At 47.1% G+C, this 13,116-nt stretch overlaps 2 protein-coding genes across 3 annotated transcripts; both read left to right on the plus strand.

Annotated features, from left to right (window-relative positions):
• Window positions 1-141: 141 nt before the first annotated feature.
• Window positions 142-5,330, plus strand: LOC100836068 (acetate/butyrate--CoA ligase AAE7, peroxisomal). 2 transcript variants are annotated; one of them, XM_024455983.1, is made up of 4 exons: window positions 142-918; window positions 1,009-1,271; window positions 2,625-3,215; window positions 4,144-5,330. In XM_024455983.1, exons 2-4 carry the CDS (start codon window positions 1,035-1,037, stop codon window positions 5,038-5,040), a joined length of 1,725 nt encoding a protein of 574 aa, XP_024311751.1. In that variant the 5' UTR covers window positions 142-918; window positions 1,009-1,034; the 3' UTR covers window positions 5,041-5,330. The 2 variants fall into 2 exon arrangements, with proteins under 2 accessions (XP_024311751.1, XP_024311746.1); XM_024455978.1 differs by lacking the exons at window positions 142-918; window positions 1,009-1,271 and adding an exon at window positions 1,347-2,020.
• Window positions 5,331-5,871: 541 nt separating this feature from the next.
• On the plus strand, window positions 5,872-10,646 carry LOC100835764 (acetate/butyrate--CoA ligase AAE7, peroxisomal). Its single transcript, XM_003558039.4, has 3 exons — window positions 5,872-6,087; window positions 7,432-8,022; window positions 9,540-10,646. The coding sequence occupies exons 1-3, from the start codon at window positions 5,872-5,874 to the stop codon at window positions 10,434-10,436; spliced, it is 1,704 nt and encodes a 567-aa protein (XP_003558087.1). The 3' UTR covers window positions 10,437-10,646.
• The last annotated feature ends 2,470 nt before the right edge of the window (window positions 10,647-13,116 follow it).

The following is a 13,116-nucleotide window of genomic DNA, read 5'->3' on the forward strand; positions in this document are numbered from 1 at the left end:
AACACTATTTCCATCATCTGTCCGTCCCGTGGCCCAAAACAAAAATATTTTGAATCTTTTAAAACACAAAAGGAAGAAACCGCGTGGAGATCCAACGTGAAAACTTGACTCAAACTTGGAGCACAGAGAAATTACGGCCATTTACCGCTGGCACGGTTCGATCCCGTTCTCTTTCGTCCCCTACCCCTATCCCGTTCTTTCCTGTTACCCTCTCCCGGTTCCCTTCTCTCTCCCAAGTCCCAACTCCCATCTCGCCGGCTCGCCCGATGCAGACCGAGATCCCTTTCTCGCTCCCACCTCGCCCGACGCAGAGAGGAGCTCCTGCCGTAGCAACTGGGCGGAGGGAACCCCGTACCCGGGAGCGGCGGTCGCCGGGGCGGAGCTTGACGAAGCCGAGCGATGGGCCGGCGTGGTGGCGGAGGAGCTCGGCCTGGAGCACGGCGGGGTCCATCCGCGAGAGGTCCGGCGGCGGCGGCAATTTCCGCACGGGCCTCGCGGCGCCCCAATGCCGCCAGTCCTCGTCCTCCTCCTCGTCCACCACGTCGCGGAGGTCGTCCAGCGACGTCTCCGCTCTCGACGCCCGAGCACAGGAGGTCGGTTAATGGGCTTCCAGCCCAGCCCAGGAACAAAGAAGAGCAGCACCGAACGAGTTTAGGATTGGGAAGCTGGATGGATGGATTTTGACAAGAGGCTTCCGAACACACCTCAGTATGGGCTATATAGCCTCTATGGCCAGAGAGTCAGCCAGAGGAGCAAAAGCTAGCCCGCGTATTTGGTCCAGCCCACACCACCCATCATGGTGGAGAAGTCCAAATTCGGGTCTCTCGCCTCCAACACGCGACCGGATCCTCTTCGTCCGCCCTTGATCGGACGGGCATTCCGGCGTGCAAGCCACTCAACTCGGAACCATAAATACCAGTGAGTGAGCTCACACACACTCTCTCTCTACCACCTCACGCCTTTGACACTCCCGTTTCGCCACCGTGTTCTTCGGCTTCTGCCTTGCAGAGAGAGAGAGAGAGAGAGCAGAAAAGATGGGCTCGGAGGGGCCGGGGCGTGGGCCTGAGAGGGACATCGACGATCTGCCGCGGAACGACGCCAACTACACGGCGCTGACGCCGCTCTGGTTCCTGGAGCGGGCAGCCCTGGCGCAGCCGGACAGGGCGTCGGTCGTCCATGGCCCAGTCCGGTACACCTGGGCCGAGACCTACCGCCGGTGCCGCCGCCTCGCCTCCGCCCTGGCGCAGCGATCGGTCGGCCACGGCAACACGGTGAATTTCTCCTCCTTGTCCCAATACTTGAAGAGTTCGATAATTTATCTTATTTTTAGAAAGGCAAAAAAAGCAACCACCAGAGCTGGTTGTGAGTTGGGCTATTCTGTTGTATGAGCTCAATACAGAGTGGTTTGATTTTAGTACGGGGTATCTTTTATAGAAAATGGACCCTATCTGCTCATCTGCAAGATAAATGGTCCTCAAATTAGTCCATTGTTGTGCTTAAAGTTAAAGTAAAGAAGAAGAAACATGGTACTCCATCTCCATGTGCAGTTAAATGAAGTTACTCTCCGACTTATATATTCAGAAGAGTGAAATGTTGCTGTTTCTATTTGAGAGTATATTGCTAGATATGTTCCACTCAATACTGCAATATGTTTACCTTTTATTTCCAATGGGATTGGAAACATGTCATATTTTCCCATTTGAGAAAAAAACACAGAAAAGAACAAGCATAAGACGGAACTGTCACTGTTTTCAACAAAATGGAAACATGGTATCATCTAGAAGGTGCTCCTAATAGGTTGGCAAGGAAAACACGGAACCATCACTGTTTTAAGTCAAATAAGATAAGCTTATCCCTTTCTTTGGTTGAGTCTTTGTCCATGATATTATCAGTTAGTCTATTTAGAGTATTAGGTCTAAATTCCTGGAAGCGCCAAAAAAGCATGTGGAATGATGGTTTATTTTTGTTTCATCTTTGGTGGGTTCATTGCAGATTTGTACCAATTCCCAATTCCCTTGAGGTAAAAAAAGGTCGCCGCCCTTTTTATTTTGGGATCCCTTTTCTTTTTCTTTCCGAACTGGGCTTATCCCCCTTTCAATCACTTTCATAATGAGAATAGCGATGTTCCAGAAACAGAGCATAAGGGCATCTCTAACAATTTATATGAAACAGAGCATAAGGACATCTCCAACAATTTATATGTTAGGTTGTGAGAAAAATTGTCCATGTCATCTACCAACAATGCATTATACAACTATTCAGATGGAATCTAAGTAAGTAGCCTAATAGGACGTGAGAGAATATAAATATTTGCTCTACAACCTTGCTCTCCAATCTCATTCATTATCTGCCACATCACCAAATATCCTACATGGTAAATTTACTAATAACCATCTTACAACTATTGGAGATGACTTAAAAGAGACAAGGGAATGGTGAGTTTGACGCACTTGATAGAAAACTTGCTGGCCTTGGGCGCACTTTTAAGTGGATGGTTCATTTATTTACTGCTGAAATGAACATCGTCGTTTGTCTGGTCAATAGCTTCCTTGAGTATTGCAGTGTCTTTGTAGAATTATAGGATTAGACAGAACTTAATTTTTGTTTTATGTTTGTCCCATTAGGTTGCTGTGATAGCTCCAAATGTTCCGGCAACTTATGAAGCGCACTTTGGTGTTCCAATGTGTGGAGCTGTGGTGAACTGTGTCAACATCCGGTTAAATGCTGAGACGATCGCATTCCTTCTTGATCATTCCATGGCAGAGGTTGTGATGGTGGACCAAGAATTTTTCACCCTAGCCGAAGAATCGCTGAAGATAGTGGCAGAGAGGAAGAAACAGGAATTTAGGCTTCCAATCCTTCTTGTTGTTGGAGATCCAACTTGCAATCCAAAGTCTCTACAGTATGCGCTGAGACATGGGGCCACTGAATATGAAGAGTTCCTGAAAACTGGTGACCCGGAATTCAATTGGAAGCCACCAAAGGATGAATGGCAGAGCATTGCCTTAGGGTACACTTCTGGGACTACTTCAAGCCCAAAAGGTGTCGTTTTGCACCATCGTGGCGCATATCTCATGGCGCTCAGTGTCGCTATGGTGTGGGGAATGCCGGAAGGGGCTATTTACCTGTGGACTTTGCCCATGTTCCATTGTAATGGTTGGTGTTACACTTGGGCATTGGCTGCCCTCTGTGGAACCAGCATATGTCTTCGCCAGGTATGTTAAAAACCTGCCCTATCACTGTCTGCTGGCTCTACTAGCAGATGTAATTGGCAATTTTTGCAAAGTCAGCTAATCGCGATGATGAAGACAAATAGCACTCCCTCTTTCCCAAATTATAAAGTGCCCTCGTGTTAAAGATTTACCTCTGATCATCAAATTAGACAATTAATTTATGTATCATCTGCCATAAAAGTGATGCTTTTGGAAAATTATTCGAATGCAAATTCAACGGCATAATTTTTATGCACATGATCCATATTTTGGTCAAAGTTGAATCTTGAAATGCGTAGCCATCTTATAATTGAGGGTACATGCTAAAGCAGGCTGAGCTAATCATAGAAGTTGTGTTCTTGGCATGCGGTACTTACAGTGTATTGCCAATTACAGAATGCAACTTTTGTCGAACTGCTAAGTTACACAACCGCAAAGTTGCATATAGTCAAAACTTCCTAAAAAAATCACTTGCTGGGAGTAGTAGGTGGTACAAATCGAGTACAATATCTCCTGTGCGTTGATATTATAGACTTTCGTGGGATGCATTTCTGGTAGCAAAGGGTGTAACCAGTTACGCAGAGTTCATTTAGCCTTTTAGAATTAACTAGCACAATACCTGTGTTGCTACGGACTTAAAAAAAAATACCCTGCATGTTTAAAGAGAATGTTACACTATCATTTATTGACTTCGATCAAATAATCCATATTCATTTTCTATCTAAATAGCTTGCGTCAAATCAACAGTTGGTGTGGTCCAAAGGTGACGGACCACTGCTACCAATTGAGATCTTGATAGGAATAAAGATAAACATAATGTGGAAACACTTCAAGTTGGTCAAATAACAAAATAAAACAGCCGTGCTATTCCTTTGTTCCTTTTGCTACTTTATGTTAAGCTTGATTCTCATTAACCATTACGCTTGGGCAGGTGAGCACAAAGGCTATATACACCGGCATCGCAAAACAAGGAGTCACACATTTCTGTGCTGCACCTGTCGTCATGAATAACCTCATAAACGCTCCTGCAAGTGAAACCTTTCTGCCACTCCCCCGTGTGGTAAACGTCATGTTGGCGGGAGCTGCCCCGACACCATCTCTTCTCGCTGCCCTGTCTATCCGTGGTTTTCGTGTCACGCACACTTACGGTCTGTCGGAAACCTATGGCCCGTCGACAGTGTGCGCGTGGAAGCCGGAGTGGGACAATCTGCCACTGGAGGAACGTTCCCTTCTGCATTGTCGACAGGGCATCAGATACACTGCACTGGAAGGCCTGGACGTCGTTGATCCCAAAACAATGGCCCCTGTCCCAGCTGACGGCAAGTCCTACGGTGAGATCGTCATGAGGGGCAACGCTGTCATGAAGGGCTATCTGAAGAACCCCAAGGCTAACGCGGAGGCGTTTGCGCATGGCTGGTACCACTCTGGTGACCTCGGTGTGAAGCACCCCGACGGGTACATAGAAGTCAAGGACCGGATGAAAGACATCATCATCTCCGGCGGGGAGAACATCAGCACCCTGGAGATCGAGAAAGTGCTGTACATGCACCCCGATGTCCTCGAGGCCTCGGTCGTTGCCAGGGCTGACGAGAGATGGGGAGAGTCGCCATGCGCATTCGTTACACTGAAGGAAAGTGCTGACAGTTCGGACGAAGCAGCCCTGGCGGGCAACATCATGAAGTTCTGCCGTGAGAGGATGCCGGGCTACTGGGTGCCAAAGTCGGTCATCTTTGGGCCGTTGCCGAAGACTGCGACAGGGAAGATAAAGAAGCACGAGCTGAGGGCAAAGGCCAAGGAGCTTGGCCCTGTGAAGAAGAGCAGGATGTGAACTGATCTGATGCTGAGATGTACACATGTATAGAGATCGTGAATAAGACCAGGGTTTGTGCTTCGGGACTTCGGGATAATTCCCGCTTGATATGACTTGCGTGCACAAGTCGTTCCCCGCCCCCCAGAGAAGCTTTGATTGATGTGCTGGTTGTGTTGTTTGGATAGAGATCTGAGTATGATTCAAGCTGTGTTTATAGTCTCTGATGTGATCTCACGCCGAAACTGAGCAAATAATGTGCTAAACTGCTAGTAATTTCGAGGCCGTTCTTTTGTTTCTCGATGAATCAATCCCCTGTGTTTCTTGACTTGATAATTCCTTTCTTCCTAGAGTTGGGAAAAGGGCAAAGGTTCTGCCCGCCCAGGTATTGTATAGCCTTTGTAGGAACGTTGGAATTCAGCGAATTCGTCGTGGCACCACTGCACCAGTCAACCTCGCACTGTAAGACGGGGCCACACATGCACGCCGGACGTCGGCGATGGACAATAAATAAACAGCGGGATTCCTCGCACGCCGCCCACACGCACCTGCCCGCCGGCTGCCGCGCCACAAAAAAAAAAAAAACTCCCGCCCGGGCCACGAGACGGCCCCGGCAGATCCCCGCCACCCGCTCCTCATCCCGCCTCCTCTCGCACGGTCGTCCCACCACGCGCCACGCTGGCCCAAAGCCCAAACCCCCACCGGCGTATAAAAAACAGACGAAGCGAAGCGCATCGCGTCCCCATTTGTTCGGGCTCCACTCTCAAAAGCTCACGGCACCGTGCCAAGTCAAAGCCACACAAGTCAGTCAGGCGAGAGAGAGCGGCGTAGCCTAGGTGGGGGAGACGAGAAATGGCGGCGGAGAGGGACATCGACGAGCTCCCGAAGAACGCCGCCAACCACACGGCGCTCACGCCGCTCTGGTTCCTCGAGCGCGCCGCGCTGGCGCACCCGGGCCGGGCCTCCCTCGTGCACGGCTCCCTGCGCTACACCTGGGCCGACACCTACAGCCGGTGCCGCCGCCTCGCCTCCGCCCTCGCCCGCCGATCCGTCGGCCACGGGAGTACGGTACGGGATAGATGCCGTCTCTGTTTCCCCGGCCATTTCTTTCTCCCCTCTATATCCTTTCCTCTGCGTGTGCGACTGTTCCCTGAACTTGCGGGGTCACGTCATTAATTTGGGCCCGCGAATTGCTCTTTAGATCCTGAACTTGTGCAGGTGTGCCAATAGAAGCCCAGCAACGTACTACATCGACTAACGAAAACCCTGCTTTATCCAAAATTTGACCATGAGTTTTCTCAAAAGCTTATAAAAGTTGTCCAAGGACACGTGATAGCTTCTGCGTGGCAAACTTTCAATTCGGATCACACGTCAGATTTTCAGATTAACCTAAGTAAATAGATATTTAACTGAAAAGGCTGGATAAGCAACTATTCGTGTTGATAAACTGGGCTTTCCGCTCCTATTTCTGGTAACAGATATCATGTCCCATCATACTGATAGATGGTTGATAGTTAGGCGGATGCATGGTGTGCTTCTTCAGTCCTCAGCTAGTGTGGTGGGAATGCATCCCTAAAGCCTGTCCTTTCAACTCGCGTGCCTTGTGCATTTTTAATTGCACAAACACGTGTTGAGATTTGATGGAGGGACATATTTCTCAATGCAAAGTTGCATAATAAATAATGCCAAATAGTGTGTTAAGGCATCCAAATTGTGTACTCTATCCATATTTGGGCAGAGCAGCACATAGCATGCTTAATGCTTTGTTATTTGTCAATACCTTGAATTGTGGAAATTGTATAGAGTAACTGGCTAACTGCGGCATTGTTGATCTAGAAGAAGATCTGGAACATACATTGCATCGCCTGCATACTTTTTAGAGACTAGAATCATTAATAGGATATATGTAACTATTGTTTTGGCTAAAAGATTCCGCATTTCATATCGATTCTTCATACCCGGAGTTACCTTTGGTTTTGAGCTTTGCGACACAGCCTTGTTATTATGAACCCTTGTGCAAGCTGTATTTACTATTGGTGCTCATCACTCCATTCGTCTTGTCGGCATAAAAAAGATGTTTGCCAAGAGTTCAGTATACTGTTGTTATACAGAAGATTGAGTACTGAAATCACCTTGAAGACGGTGGCATCTCTTCGTGTTCTTTTCTTTTCGAACCGGGTTATCTCCCTTTCCATTACATGAATGGAAATACCGAAGTCTTACAATATGATACATAGATAGAGAGAGAGGACGAGTTCAAGGCACTAATAGGAACCCGCTGTCAACATCTCTTCATGTGCTACTATAGTATTTTGATAGACTATTTTGTGCTGGCTAAAACGATTGTGATGCATGCATGCTATATATCCTGTCATGTCTATATTGATTTTCATTTTCTCTTAAATCTGTCAGGTAGCTGTAATAGCTCCAAATATCCCAGCAATTTATGAAGCTCATTTTGGAGTTCCCATGGCTGGAGCAGTGGTCAACTGTGTCAACATTCGATTAAATGCTCCCACTGTTGCATTTTTGTTGGAGCACTCATCAGCTGAAGTTGTGATGGTTGACCAAGAATTTTTCTCTCTGGCAGAGGATTCTTTGAGGATTATAGCAGATCAAAAGAAAGGTTCTTTCAAACAACCACTTCTAGTAGTTATTGGTGATCATACATGTGATCCTTCAGCCCTCCAAAATGCACTGAGAAAAGGAGCCATTGAATATGAGAAGTTCTTGGAAACTGGAGACCCTGAGTTTGCTTGGAAACCACCACAGGATGAGTGGAAAAGTATCGCCTTAGGTTATACTTCCGGCACAACTTCGAACCCCAAGGGTGTGGTATTGCATCATAGGGGTGCTTACCTAATGTCACTCAGTGGTGTCCTGGTATGGGGAATGAATGAAGGTGCTGTTTACTTGTGGACTTTACCAATGTTCCACTGTAATGGCTGGTGCTATACATGGGCGCTTGCTGCAATCTGTGGAACAAATATATGTCTTCGTCAGGTATGCCTCGTTATTTTGGAACCATGTTTCAGCAGGTACCTTCCTACTGTCGAATGTCTGTGTAACATAAAGTTTGCACAGAACTTTAGTGGTAAACCTTATTTTAGAATGTACAGATATGTTTCCTGGAACATATTTTCTGTATGAATCAAAGCTATATGCACAAATAGTAAGTTTGAGACCACAATCATGTCACTGGGAAGTGTAGGTATATTCTACAAATCTACAGATTGATGCAACAACCTCAACAAAATCATCATGTATAAGAAACACCATGATGAATATTAACAACAAATGATGCTATTGAAATAATGATTCGAGTATAAATAGTAAAAAGAAATCTAGCTTGATGCTTCTTTATCAGTGTTTCTTTGCACATTTAACTTTCAATAGCAATGCAGTCAAATGACTAAAGATATTACACCAAGATATGGACAGAGATAAAAAGGATAGCCTAGCAAAGTATGGGTAATAAGAACCATCAGTGCAATGCCACGCTAATACTACCTCCGTTTCGGCATACAGTCCCATCTCCAAAATCCTGAAATTTCAATATACAAGGCCTTTCTCTCCTTCCACCAACTCTCATCTTCAATCATCCAATGCATGTTCTAAAAAGATTTTGACTAGCCAATGCATGAAGGAGAGGGTAATTAATACATGAGATTTAATGCTTGGTTCAAACACTTAATCATTGAATGCAGCTCTGCTGCTTTTGGTCAGAAAAAAACACTTTATTAGGCCCTCGTTTCGTTATAGTGATTTTGGAGATATGACTTGTACACAAAACGAAGGGAGTAGTACTTAGGATGATTACTTGGGCTGTTAAGTTATAAGAATGCTATCTTGATTTAAATTGGAGGACAATTTTAACCTTTCTTTTTCACTGCTCGCTTATGCTTGAGCTTCATGTGACAAGAACTAGCCTTTTCATGATTTGCTTGAAACAAGTTTGGCATACTTGGTTGTTATTTTGTTGGCTGCAAGGATGCTGAGGCCTATAAAGGAGATTAAGATACTTCTTTTAGACAATGGAAGGAACATCCTTCCGGCTTCGGCATTAAGATATACACAACCATGGAAATTAACAGACTTGGTTGGCTGATTTACTTTCTTGATAAGGGAATAGTACTATCATAACCACTGCATACACAGGATGTTCACAGCCACGTGTTAATACAAATATTCAGAAGGGGAAACATACAGCAAAGCAAAACAAGTTCGAGAACCGCCAAATGGACAAAACTGAGAACCTATAGATCAGTCACTTTGTTCTTAACTTTCAGGTTAATTTTGTTAGCACCTCATCTGAATCATTCTGTGTTGTGTGTGTTGGTATAGTGAACAATTTACTTATCACATGGAACAAAATTAATTCTTCATCACTAGCAATTTAACTCCATTCACCCACTAGCAATTTAACTCCTTCTGTGTGAGTGGAAGTCCAGCAATTTAGTTATCTCATCTCACAAGCAACTGGTTCACCAAGCATCTCTTAAGCTGACTCATATTTACAGGTAACAGCAAAGGCCATTTTCTCGGCAATAGCCAGCCAAGGTGTGACTCACTTCTGTGCAGCACCAATTGTCCTGAACGCCATTATCAACGCTCCTCCGGCGGACACCATTCTCCCCCTGCCGCGTGTTGTTGACGTCATGACTGCTGGCGCTGCTCCGCCACCCTCAGTCCTTGCATCAATGTCAAAGCTTGGCTTCCGTGTCACTCATACATATGGTCTTTCAGAGACATATGGACCATCGACAGTATGTGCATGGAAACCAGAGTGGGACAGCCTGCCAGCCGACGAGCGTGCCCGCCTCCATGCTCGCCAGGGAATTCGCTATGTAGGCATGGAAGGCCTTGATGTTGTCGACCCAAAATCGATGGCGCCAGTCCCAGCCGACGGTTCCACCCTCGGAGAGATTGTCATGCGAGGGAACGCAGTCATGAAGGGCTACCTGAAGAACCCGAAGGCCAACGCCGAGGCATTCGAGAATGGCTGGTTCCATTCTGGTGATCTAGGGGTTCGACATCCAGATGGCTACATTGAGGTTAAGGACCGAGCCAAGGACATCATTATCTCTGGTGGGGAGAACATTAGCAGCCTGGAAGTGGAGAAGGCGGTCTACCTGCACCCGGCGGTGCTCGAGGCGTCGGTCGTGGCTCGATCCGATGAGCAGTGGGGTGAGTCGCCATGCGCCTTTATCACGCTCAAGGACGGCGTGGACGGTTCCAATGAGGCAGCATTGGCTGGTAACATAATGAGCTTCTGCCGGGAGCGACTGCCTGGCTATTGGGTCCCCAAGTCCGTAGTGTTCGGGCCACTGCCGAAGACGGCGACAGGTAAGATCAAGAAGCATGAGCTGAGGGCCAAGGCCAAGGAATTGGGCCCAGTCCGGAAGAGCAGGATGTGAGCTAGGCTAATCTTGCTCTGAGACTTGGTATGCTTTACTCCTCGTCTGAACTGTCGTTTGACTAATCGCTTGAGTACTTTGTTGGAAAGATGTATACCACGAACTGTATTTTCTTGTATCATGTACTGTACGAACCAGCATAATTGCTAGATTGTTTCTTACCGGTTGCTAACGGTGTATATATGGCGTATATGTATTAGAGTTATCTAATCTTCTGGAAGACGGACATGGACTGAATTTTCAGGGTGCTGGTGAAGAGCACTCCTGTCTTGCTAGCTGGTAGTTTACCATCCATCATGGACATTTTGGTAGGACAATTACAAGAATAAACAATTCGAACAGATTCGAGTTGGAAATATCTCGTTTGTGTTGCGCTAGTGCTAGTGCATGAACTAGTAGGACTATGGATACCACTGTCAACGAACAGTCAGTCCTGCTCTGAACATCAAATAACTTCTAAGATCCTCGCCAAAAAAAATACGAGAATGAAAAAAAAAAATCATCTCGGCGACCCATTTTGTCCGTTGGGTCAAAACGGACACCCAATTCCGGTTTTTGGTCCGGACGCGATCCAATGACCCAAATTTGCTTCGGATTTGGGTCGCGACGGATGATCGTTTTTGCACTGAATTCGTCCGCACCTGCCACCTTTTTCCTCTCCTGACCCGCATGTCCATAAGTAATAAAATGGACCAAATGTGTGGCCTCACCGGGGCAGTGGACCCAAAAATGGATCCGGCTGGAGTTGCCTTAAGCGAGGGTATCAGAAAATCCAATTTTAAAAACCGACCGAACAGCAGTATCTTATCCAGCTTTTGCTTTCCGGCCTGAGATCTAAAGCAGCGGTAGTTGTAGCTTAGGCCCAAGCCAACCAAGAGGCAGTTCACTCACCAGCGCCCAGCGAGCAGCGAAACAAGCAAGCGTGCCGATCGATCACAGGCCAGCACGGCAGCGTCCATCAAGGCCTCGCTTCAGCCAGAAAAAACGCTGCAAAAGCGAGCGAGCTTTGTTCTGCAGACGTGCAGCGCCATGCAAGATTCTCTGGGGCGAAATCCCAAATTTGTCACCTCGCGCAACGGTGGTTGGTTGCCTCTCGCGGAGTAGATTTCAACGAAACAGACCTTGAGGCGAAAGAAATTCACAAAATGAATTCGACTTAAAACTATTTCACAGATATAACCCTTCTGTTCAGGTCCTGACGCAAGGACGCTATCCTCTGAAGCATAGCTCCTCTTCTTTGGACGTTATGCCTCTGAAAGCGTGGCCAAGCTGGGCCCCATCCGTGATCGTGTAGCGCCCTTCTCTGGGGCACTACGCCTGCCCCCCTTGAAAGGTGCTAAGCCTATAAGCGTACCTCCAGTATGTCGCCGACACGCACCTGAAGCTCCATCAGCGCGAGAAGGTACCCAATCGACCACCCGTACGTGAACCCGCCGGCGCTGCCGGCCCCCTCCTGGCAGCACCTCGGCTGCTCCCGCGCGCGTGCTGGTTCAGGGCAGGACCGCCTCAGCCCGTGGCAGCGCCCAGCGCCTACAACTCCACCCTCCGGAGCAGTGGCTGGCCGGGGCAAACTGAGCTCTATGAAACCCCTACGAGGGCCATGTCTACTTCCTCGCCAAGCTCAGCTGACCCTAGGCATAAGCAGAGATGGCCACCTTGGTTGCCTTCATCAACCGCGACTAGCATATCGCCCCCGATGACGTCCGGCAGTAGCCAGTAATTGCAACACCTACTACTACTAGTAACTAGTTGAGGAGGGAGGACGGGATGTTGCCTTGTTTTCACCTTCTTTTTGAGTCGATTTCTTCTCTGTCCATACTACCGGTAATTTAGTACCACTAGGTAGGTACAGTAGCACAATCTGACCGTCGATTGAGAGAGGAAGAGACTGAAAACATTTTGGTATACAGATACTATATCTGAGTAGAATCAAACAAGCTAGTCATAATATATATACTCGTACGACATATTACATGTTCTTACTCCTTACCCCAGTCCGTCCAGTCAGATCTGTCGTCGTATATATAGCTGCATAAATATGCATGCATCAGTATCAATGAGCTACTACTAGGTACTCCAGTCAGGACGAGCATCTTCGTATATACAAATATAGATTTTGTTGTTGTACTTGTACTACAGCTAGCTAGAGCCCTGTTTAATTGAGTTGCTGCAGGCTAGCTGAATGCGTGTCTTTTCTTTTCGTTTTCTTGAACGCTTGGTAGCATCATCCTGGGCGATGCGGAGATGGAGGACCAGAGCCGCCTGTTGCTGTTGTTTGTTAATGAGCTGATGTTGTTGCTTTTTAACATCCTGCTAAGGATAGCGTCCCAGGCAACGTCGTTATGCACGGACTTGGCAAATTTTCAGCTCCTTTCTCAGTCCGAAGTGTTGCTTTAAGGCCGCTATGCCCTCAAGGATAGCGTCCGTCTGTAGGGCGCTACATGAACGGGTGTGGGGCCTGGGCTGGCCCTGTTTGGCCATGATGGCAGGGGCATAACGTCCAAAGAAAAGGCGCTATGGTTCAGAGGATAGTGCCTTTGCGTCAGGTGCTGAGTAAAATGATTATATCTGTTCAGAAGATAGTACCCTTGCGTCAGGTGCTGAGTAAAATGATTATATCTGTGAAATAGTTTCGCGTCGAGTTTATTTTGTAAATTTCTTTCGGCTCGACGTCTGTTTT

This window comes from Brachypodium distachyon, chromosome 1 (genome assembly GCF_000005505.3).
Source record: "Brachypodium distachyon strain Bd21 chromosome 1, Brachypodium_distachyon_v3.0, whole genome shotgun sequence".
Lineage (NCBI taxonomy): Eukaryota > Viridiplantae > Streptophyta > Magnoliopsida > Poales > Poaceae > Brachypodium > Brachypodium distachyon.

Bases quoted from the DNA above. Each gene is read 5' to 3' on its own strand.
- LOC100836068 (XM_024455978.1), top strand. From the start codon at position 1,760: ATGGAAACATGGTATCATCTAGAAGGTGCTCCTAATAGGTTGGCAAGG. The intron at 2,021-2,624 runs GTAAAAAAAGGT...TTGTCCCATTAG, and splicing joins CAATTCCCAATTCCCTTGAG to GTTGCTGTGATAGCTCCAAA. The intron at 3,216-4,143 runs GTATGTTAAAAA...ACGCTTGGGCAG, and splicing joins CCAGCATATGTCTTCGCCAG to GTGAGCACAAAGGCTATATA.
- LOC100835764 (XM_003558039.4), top strand. From the start codon at position 5,872: ATGGCGGCGGAGAGGGACATCGACGAGCTCCCGAAGAACGCCGCCAAC. The intron at 6,088-7,431 runs GTACGGGATAGA...TAAATCTGTCAG, and splicing joins CCGTCGGCCACGGGAGTACG to GTAGCTGTAATAGCTCCAAA. The intron at 8,023-9,539 runs GTATGCCTCGTT...TCATATTTACAG, and splicing joins CAAATATATGTCTTCGTCAG to GTAACAGCAAAGGCCATTTT.